A 9,315-nucleotide genomic window follows, 5' to 3' on the forward strand; every position below is an offset into this window, starting at 1 on the left:
AAATAATAAAGTAATAAAGTAATAAAGTAATAAAGACTTAACGATGTTTTCTCTGATGATGACTCACATGGTTGCCATGGCGATGTCTCTCTCTGACAGGCTGAGTTTGGCCGGTTTGGGGACGACGGGAAGCTCGATCTCAAACTTAGACATCTTAGACATCGTCCCGCTCTGAGGACAAACAACAACAACAACAACAACAACAACAACAACAACAAGGGGAGTTATTAACAACCTTAGAAACAGCACATTAATCTGTTATTATTAAATATTAAATAAAGAGCTCCGCCTCCAACAATCCACAAAGAATTTGGGCTCAATGAATGCTCAATATCTACAATAGAACATTTACAACAATAAAAACGGCTCAGCATCTTACCGGTCACATCTATTATAATTCTATTGGATAAATCTGTAGATTAAAACATAGATAAATATGAAATAGAAGCCCGGGTGTGTGAGTGCACGATAGAACATCTCACAACATCAGAAGATCCACATAGAACTGCAGTAAGTAGAAGCAGAATGCAGCGTGTGAGGTGACTTTAATAAAGCCTCCTCGTCTCCTCGTCTCCTCGTGTCCTCGCTCACCTTGAAGACGAAGGGCTGCAGCACGTTGCCCTGCACCGTGGTGGACAGCAGCAGCACACACGTCTCCGGACAGAACTGGTACCAGTTCACATTGATGCTCTGACTCTTCAGCTGCTTCAGGCTGCGCTTGTCTGGAAACACCTGAGAGGAACAAAGAGACACCGATTCACATCATTATTATTATTATAATCTCTTTATTTGACCAGATAGTCTTTATTTAATATTATTATTTATTAAATCTAATATGGCTGCATTTGTTGAGACAATACTTCATATTTGGATTTATTCTGGTTAATGAGGGAAAAGGTTTTGTAAAAAATTAAAAGGTATATATATTCTTTTAATAATATTTTTGGGCTTTTATTTTGACGGTGAAATGTCACAAAAAAAAGAAATGAACATTTCCATCAAATCTTAAAATCATAAAGCGTGGAACTCAAAGAGAACGTGTTGGTTCAGTGAACACGTGTTACCTGGTAGAACTCGATTCCCTGGTCGGTGATGAAGACGATCTCGTTCCAGTTCGTCCAGCAGAATCCTAAAACACTCGCGTTCTTCGTCTGCAGGACGAAAACACACAAACGCAGTTTATTAAAAGAAAACGAGACGTTTTATATTCAAATTATTTATCATCGTTACTTTTAAACTCATAAAGACATTTACATATTATAATAAAGAAGATAATGTCACACCTTGCATTCCTGAGTGAACTCTGTGTGCGGATAGTCGGGTATAAAGTTGATGAAGTCCTGAAGAAGAACAAGACATCAAGAGTTAGTCCTCAGACCACACACACACACACACACACACACACACACACACACACACACACACACACACGCTACTTTAAAATAAGTTACATTACATCACACGGTTATGATCATTATTATTATTATTATTGTTAATATAATAAGAAGCGTCTCATTCTGTTCAAACTCACCACAGATTTTAAAGTCCTCTGAACCGCTAAGATCTTATTTCCAATAGAGAACTTGATGCACTTCACTTCTCCTTTATCGTCCATTCTGTGGAGAAAACACCACATGATCAATACCAATGATTATATATTAATATATATTAATATTATCTATGATTATTCTCAGCACATTGGCCATAAAAAATGTAAAAGTTAAAGTGCTTTTGAGGAGACAAAGCACTCCAGATCCTTTATTTTTTATTTCTATTCTTTATTTATTTTTATTAAATTTGTATTATTTTTGTATTCTATGTTTTTACGTATGTGTTAAAACGGCCTTAAATGCATTATATTATTTATAATATATATAGTATAATATTTTAATATTTAAATATATTATTTATTCGTCAAATCACTTCAGATTTTTCCTGTGCAGGCGGGCGTACCTGAAGGCAACGCTGCTCTTGTCGTCAGGCCCTTTGACCACCACACCTGTGGCTCCACCTGAACGCACCGCGAACACCTGCAGACAAAAAACAGGGAGTAAAAAAACACACAATCATTTTACAATAAAACTTGTTTGTTTTGAATTTGAAGCACTAATAAAATATTTTATATATATATACTCTACTATCCAATAATACGATATAATATGATGTATAATGATATAAATCTGAACACAAAGTCAAACTAATATATACATTAATGTCAGTAAATACTCTACGTATAAAGGTACACGGACATATTTAGCTTTTTAGGATTATTAAGTCTAATAAATAAATAGTTAAAAATGACCTCCAGCTCAACAAACAACAATAAAATCATGTTTTTACTTTAATAAGTATTAATAACACAATCTAATATATAAAAATACAACAGTCACAGTTTGAATACTTGTACTACATCTTGCTGATTATACCGACATACTTCTACTGAAGGTACATTTCACTGTGACAGAGTATTTTTAAAGAGGGCATTAGTACTTGTACTGTAATAAAGTATTTTACAATGTAGTATTTGTACTTTTACTGTAACAGAGTATTTGCACTTTGTGGTATTAGTACTTTTACTTCAGTGGACGAACAGAATACTCCACCACTATAATAATGAGTTAAAGTTGTTGTCTGTTTATATACACATATATATATATATATATGTGTATATAAACATATATATATATATGTATATAAACATATATAAAGACAGATAACAGGTTAGCTTAGCTTAGCTCACCTGCTTGTTAGCCTCGTCGAAGAAGACGTTGTTGACGCTCGAGGCGTGTTCGAACTGGACCGGGTTCTCACAGAGCTCCAGGTAGAAGTGGTCCTCGCTCATGATAGCAGCGTAATGTTGTATTTATTACTCTTCAGACTGTTGTTCAGAGTCCTGACAGGACTACAGCAGCAGAGGAGCGACGCTTCACGTCAACGGGCGGCCAATACACTTCCGCCTTCCGGTTTTGGTCTTCAGAATAAAAGCGGGGAATAGACAAGATAAAATAAGTGCAAAAGAAAATAAGAAAAGAAAATAAGTATTTTAATTTGCTGTTTGATTTCACTACCTAGTAAATAAAAGCACATATCTATATATATATTGTTCAATACATTTCCACATCCCAACTCTTCACTTTAAATATACACTTTAATAACAGATTCCTCTTAACATACTCTTATATTGTTTAAAATATAAACAATGTTTAAAAAAAAAAAAAGACTAATGTAATGTTTATCATATACATATGGTTATTTAAACAACGTCTTATACTATTTTACTGTTTATTGTCATTGTTTTTGGTAAGAAATCCATATTGATTTTCATATCTTACCATTATTCTGTTACACATGACAACAAACAGACTTATGTCAGATTCAGAATTCAAACTGAAGGACTTTCATAAATAAAACTATTATTTTCACATTGTTCACTAAATTATTTTGGTCTGAGTTCATATTTGCAGAGATAACTCTTATTCTGAAGGAGTCAGACCGGATGTCTGCTTGTTTTTTTGTTGCCGCTTGGAGTCATGTGATGACGATCACGTGATTAAGAGAGAAACAGATTTGATCTTTTAAGTTAAATTGTTATAAACAGAACAAACCTAGTGTTAAACTGATATTTGTATAAAAACAATAAAAAGACAAAAAGAGAGTTTTCATTTTCATCTTTAATGTCAGATTCATTAGAATAAATCATTACATCACTGAGAGAAACCTTCATTCTTTATATCCGTTAGTCACAAACTAAAAGCTTCGTCTTCATCACACAAACAAACACTTTCCATCTTTTTCATTTACTTTCATTTGTTGTTTCTGCGCTTCGAATTTCAAGTGTTAATAAAACATTTAATATCTCTTTAAGCTTCTACAAAACACTCCAAAGCCAACCAGCTGTGACCTTTGACCCCTCCCCCGCCATGTTTCACCCCCGAGGAGACGGCGCGACAGACTGAAATAACTGAATAATGAACTGAAGCCGTTTCTTTTGACACGTTAAAATATATTTTTCCCTTCGATAGATTTCAGTGAAGCGAAATAAAAAGAGTGAGAGAAAGAGACGAGAATTAAAAATGTAGGTCGAGACAGAACGATGCATTATGTTTCATTTCATTAATTATGCATTTGTTGTAATATTTCTAATGTATTACTGTCATGAATCTTTAATCTTGGTTAAATTCTGTAGAGCAAAATGTCTGTAAATAATGTATTATGACAAAATAATATTTGTCACATGGAATTTTTAATTTCTGCTCAGATTTAATGTTCTTTTATTAAAATTTTCCAGATTTAATAACTTTTTTTTTTACTGATTTTGAGCTTAATATTTACAACATATTTAAACATTTTGGCTCTTTTTCTTCACTGAAGCTTCAGTAGATTTTCTTTCACATTGTTCCTTCACTAAATAAATTAAATCATATTCGTGATCTTCTGCATCATTTCCCTAAATTCATCTCCGTGACATAAACTCAGAATTTAAATCCTCTCAGAGTTCGTTTGTAATCGATGGAGCCGTCCTCTCGTTAGATCTTTATTACTCGCTGTGATAAAGATCATAAAGATCAGGAGGAGGATGTGACTTCTGGTCTCTGACGACGCTCTGACTTCAACATCCAACACGCTGAAGCTCCGCCCACCTGCAGCCAGGAGGCGGAGCTCCGTCGGCCTGTTTAAAGGATGCGGTTGGTGGGTGATGGTTGGAGGAGGAGGAGGAGGAGGAGGCGGCCTCCTTCACTCGTCTCTTCTTCTACAGCTTGTTTTCAACACGGCGGGATCGTGAAGAGAGGGTGTGTGTGTGTGTGTGTGTGGGGGGCGGGGTTAGTCGTCAGAGTCGGGTTGTAACGGAGGATCTTCGTCTTCAGAGGAAACAAGAAAAGTCTTCTTCCCTCGACGCTGAACGTGATCCTCGTTCCTCTTCTCCAACGCAACAATCTGCCACACAGAGAATGTTTTACTGTAAATTAAAGGTCTGTGTGTGTGTGTGTGTGTGTGTGTGTGTGTGTGTGTGTGTGTGTGTGTGTGTGTGTGTGTGTGTGTGTGTGTGTGTGTGTGTGTATCTGTGTGTTACCTCAGCTATGAACTCGGCCTCTTCTTCTTCGCCAACAGGGATGTTCAGTCCGCTCACGGTGTTGAAAAGCTCGTAAACACTCATCGCTTCACTCACTCCTCTCTTCTGGAAGAACTGTGGCACAAACACACACACACACACACACACACATACACTATAACTATAACGACCCAGAATGTATTTCTTTATAATATAAATGAATTTAATTTGTATATTCGAACACTGAGATCCTGGTTTCCTTTTTATTAGCGACAAATAAATATAATTAATAATTATGACGTCATTATTATTTTCTAAATGTGAACTTAAATATGTTATGAAGACATTTTAATTCCCCGTAAATAGAACATGTGCTTCTTGATTACCATTAAAATAAACTTGTTTAAAGGATGTTTTCACGCTGAATCCTGCAGTTGTTTTTAAACCACTCTAACTTTACGGGAACGCGAGTTCACTTTTCATTTACAGCTTTAAAGATCAAACAAACTCGTTTACCGTCGCAACGTTCCTGCAGTCTCTGAAGAGGAACTCCAGAGCGTGAGGATGAGTGGGCTCCACCGACTGACCCACGTCAATCAACCACACCTGGAACACACAATCATGAAAAGAATCAGTTAATATGGAAGTAAAAGAAGGAGGAAGAGGAGGAAGAGGAGGAGAGAGGTGAAGTCAGGAAGGACGGAGGACAGCTTGAAGGAATCAGATCCATGAAGAAGAGGATGAAGAGTCGTTACCTTTCCTTCGTGCCACAGCATGTTGTATTCACTGAGATCAGCGTGAACCAGATTACACTCCTGATACAGCTGCTGCATCACCTGCACGCACACACACACAGAGCCCAACGGCATTCTGGGTAAACGGTAGTTTGAACTACTATAATGTCGTATTACAGTACATTATAATACTATGAACCAGGACTGACGTAAAACAAAGAGTGAATCACAGCTGAAACAAATGCTTAGTTGCTGTTGTACTTCTCTGGAAGTACACAGTACACAGTACACAGTACACAGTGTAGTACTGGCGGTACGTACGTGTAGGACCTGGTAGAAGGCGGTCTTCATGTCCTCTGAGCTCAGCACCACGTCCTTGAGTTTGGGAGCAGGGATGTGGTCTTTACCGATGAACGACATCACCAGGATGTGTTTCTTCAGCAGCACCACCTCCGGACACGGAATCTCTGCCTTCTTCATCCTGAACGGCACATTTACAACGTCCGAGTCTTTAAAAACACTTTAGATTCAATACAGTACGTCAAATATACATAATATATATTCTATTAACGCTTTGAACCCCCCAAAAACACTCAGCAGCACGTTTTCTTTAAACGTATAGACAATAGTTTCATATTTAGAAGAAGTAGAGCCCCGAAACTGCTTTGAGGTTCAGAGGGTTGGAGACCAGCAGGAGGGGGTCTACCTGGTCAGGTTGTGCATCTCCTTCTCGGCCCACAGCCTGATGACCTTCCGTGGGTTCAGCTTGCTGAAGCGGTCGATGAAGCGGTAGTCGTCCTTGATGTAGCGGTCTCTGTTCTTGAACTCGTTGAGCGTCGTCTTGTAGACCTTCAGCACCACTTCGCCTGGAACCGGCTGCTCCTCCAGGCTGAAACACAAGGTGGATTCAAACCTCCGGTCTTTGGTTCTGCACTACCGAAGGTGGATTCAAACCTTCAGATTATTTCCTGAAAGAGATGCGTTTGTCGCTCGCGTGGTTGTAGCCTGAGTGACCGTAAGGATGGACGAGACCCAAGAGTCTGTTTCTGCTCCACTCACCTTCCTCCGTTGGCGTGGAAGACCACCGACTCCTTCCCGGTGCTGATGCAGCCGTTGATGTTCTCCAGAACGCCGGAATTCACCATTTTATACATCAGCAGACGAGTGCGAGGGTCCACCGCTTGTTCCTGAAGAGAGAGAGAGAGAGAGTTAAGAGAGGGTGACGGAGGAAAAGCCCAGTATTCTCTCTCATTATTTAATAACGACATGAATGAATCTCCTCCTACGTACAGCAGTGGAGTGCTCCTTCTTCTCGTGCAGCCTGGCGCTGCGTCTCTGCTCGCTGTAGCAGTGCTGCTTCAGGGAGTTAAACACCTGGTTGGACAACTTCAGGTCCATCCCCAACCCGTCTCCCACGTGGACCTCTGGAGCAAACTGAGGACGAGAGGACAAAATAAAATCAGATAACAAACCTTTCAGAGATCCAACACGGAGATAAAGAAGCTTCTTAAAGGTGAACGAACACTAATGAACATAAACAGTGTTGGTCTCACGTTGTCCATGCGAGCCGTGTTCTTGCGTCCACAGATCACCTCGTCGTGTTTGGTGGTGATGTTCTTTCCTTTCCCGCTGAAGCCTCTCCTCGGTGTCGTCTGAGGCTTCTCTGATCACATCAAACAAGCTTTATTAATGTGCACTGTCCCCGCCTCATAAACCAATACAGCTAAATACAAACGTTCGTCCACCCTCTGTCTGTGACTTACCCGCTCTGTAGGGATCGTGTCTCGTGTCCTGCCAGTCCACCTCGTCCTCCGAGCTGTCGCTGTCCTCGTACGGGTGGACCATCCGGTAGTTCTCAAAGGAGATGGACACTGGAGACAAAGATGTCCATCAGTCAGTAATCAGTACAGGTGAGTCTCAGAGGACAGACGTCTACAGGTGAGTCTCAGAGGACGGTCTCTACCTTTACTGTCTCCGTTGAACTTCTTCTCCTCCCGACGGAGCTGATCGTCAAACTCGCGGTCAAACTGCATCTGAAGCATCTTGGCGAGCATCAAGTCGCTGGTCGTCTCAGAGGAGTCTTCTGACAACAAGAGGTCTGCTGAGGGACTGAAGGAGAGAGGTTGTTTACTAGTGATATGCAATGACATGTTCTGGTAAAACAACTATAAAGTACAGTCACATAGGTGTGGAACACACACACACACACAGGTGAACGTACTCATTGAGTGTAGTGAAGGCCTTGTTCTCTTCATCCAGCTGTTTAGCCAGCTGTTCACTCATCACATCATTCAGAGAGCAGGAAGGAGGCGTTGGAGCCACAGAACCCCACGGGCTCTGGATAAAAACACAACTTTATACTGTCAGACAGACACAGAGAGAGACATATATATATATATATACACATATATATACACACACACATATATATATATGAACATATGAGACAAGTTCAGACATGTCTGAGATAAACCACGCCCACTAAGCCCTCACTCGTGTTTCTATGGTCACGCCCACAATATTTAGGGGACTCAAATATTCACAATGATATATATATATAAATAAATAATATATCATAATAATAGTATATATAATAAATAACGTTATTTAATAATAAGTAATGAAATAATAATATAAATACAATGACTCAGTAAAGATGTGGCTGGAGGCTAATTTAAGGTCGAGAAATAGCAATGAGATCATCGTCTACTTTGAGCTAGCTGTTAGCTGTGGAGGCTAACAGACCATGTTTGGATCAACTAGCAAAAGGCTAACACTAGCATGCTAGGTAGCTAACGGGATTGGTTTCGTTTAATTCAACAATGTACACAAAACAACAACACAACAGAGACTCTTACCTTTGGTGGCTCTGTCGTGACTAGTGTTTGGTCCATGATTACAACGATATCGATTAATCGATTCGTTCCTTTGAGGAATGAATGGTGGCTAGCCGCTGAGCTAACGTTAGCGCACTCCAAAGGGACAGATTTAGCGACCAAAGAAAAGCCTGAAAAAGAGATTAACAACAAGGCCTCGCGATGTGACACCAACACACACCTGTTGGTTAAACGTCAGAGAGTATGAATATATAATTTACGAGTCAGTAACAGATGTTGTTTTAAAGATTATAAACGTGTAAAGGAGGTAGAGAAGCTTTCAGTGAGGCGTTTCCCAGCTGAGTGAACCTTAGCACAGGAGGAAAGACGTCATCGTCTGAGGAGGCTACTGTACGCCTTCAAAATAAAAGCCCTTTACGCTGTTTATAGAATAAGATAAAATAAAATAATCCTTTATTAGACCCGCAGCGGGGAAATGTACAGGATTACAGCAGCATAGTGGAGTACATATATACATATATACATATATATATACATATATGTATATATATATGTATATGTATATATGTATATATATCCACTATCCATGTGGCTAGTGCAAACAAAATCAAAACAATTATTATAAATAAGTAATAAAACAGTAAAGAATATTAAATAAGTAAAAACTTTATTATTATTTATTTATGTAATCACG

General features: G+C 39.0%; 2 protein-coding genes across 4 annotated transcripts in view; both read right to left on the reverse strand.

Moving 5' to 3' along the window:
- Nucleotides 1-2,930, reverse strand: part of rmc1 (regulator of MON1-CCZ1) — a 9,404-nt gene extending 6,474 nt beyond the window's left edge. For both annotated transcript variants that reach the window (XM_079181379.1, XM_079181380.1), the window contains exons 1-7: nt 2,741-2,930; nt 1,954-2,030; nt 1,532-1,616; nt 1,284-1,340; nt 1,065-1,151; nt 592-732; nt 68-171 (exon numbers count right to left, since the gene is read on the reverse strand). In XM_079181379.1, the coding sequence (XP_079037505.1) occupies nt 68-171; nt 592-732; nt 1,065-1,151; nt 1,284-1,340; nt 1,532-1,616; nt 1,954-2,030; nt 2,741-2,842 (653 nt within the window). In that variant the 5' untranslated portion in view covers nt 2,843-2,930. The remainder of the gene's footprint in view (nt 1-67; nt 172-591; nt 733-1,064; nt 1,152-1,283; nt 1,341-1,531; nt 1,617-1,953; nt 2,031-2,740) is intronic.
- A 723-nt stretch (nt 2,931-3,653) lies between these two features.
- On the reverse strand, nt 3,654-8,964 carry riok3 (RIO kinase 3 (yeast)). Of its 2 annotated transcripts, none has more exons than XM_079181381.1 (13): nt 8,643-8,964; nt 8,006-8,121; nt 7,748-7,893; nt 7,548-7,655; nt 7,338-7,447; nt 7,075-7,218; nt 6,844-6,971; nt 6,491-6,673; nt 6,106-6,265; nt 5,806-5,886; nt 5,567-5,656; nt 5,072-5,185; nt 3,654-4,935 (listed from the first exon to the last, which is right to left on the reverse strand). In XM_079181381.1, the coding sequence occupies exons 1-13, from the start codon at nt 8,676-8,678 to the stop codon at nt 4,822-4,824; spliced, it is 1,530 nt and encodes a 509-aa protein (XP_079037507.1). In that variant the 5' UTR covers nt 8,679-8,964; the 3' UTR covers nt 3,654-4,821. The 2 variants fall into 2 exon arrangements, with proteins under 2 accessions (XP_079037507.1, XP_079037508.1); XM_079181382.1 differs by having other exon boundaries at nt 8,006-8,144.
- Nucleotides 8,965-9,315: the final 351 nt, after the last annotated feature.

Source organism: Pholis gunnellus, assembly GCF_910591455.1.
Source record: "Pholis gunnellus genome assembly, chromosome: 20".
Classification (NCBI taxonomy): Eukaryota; Metazoa; Chordata; class Actinopteri; order Perciformes; family Pholidae; genus Pholis; species Pholis gunnellus.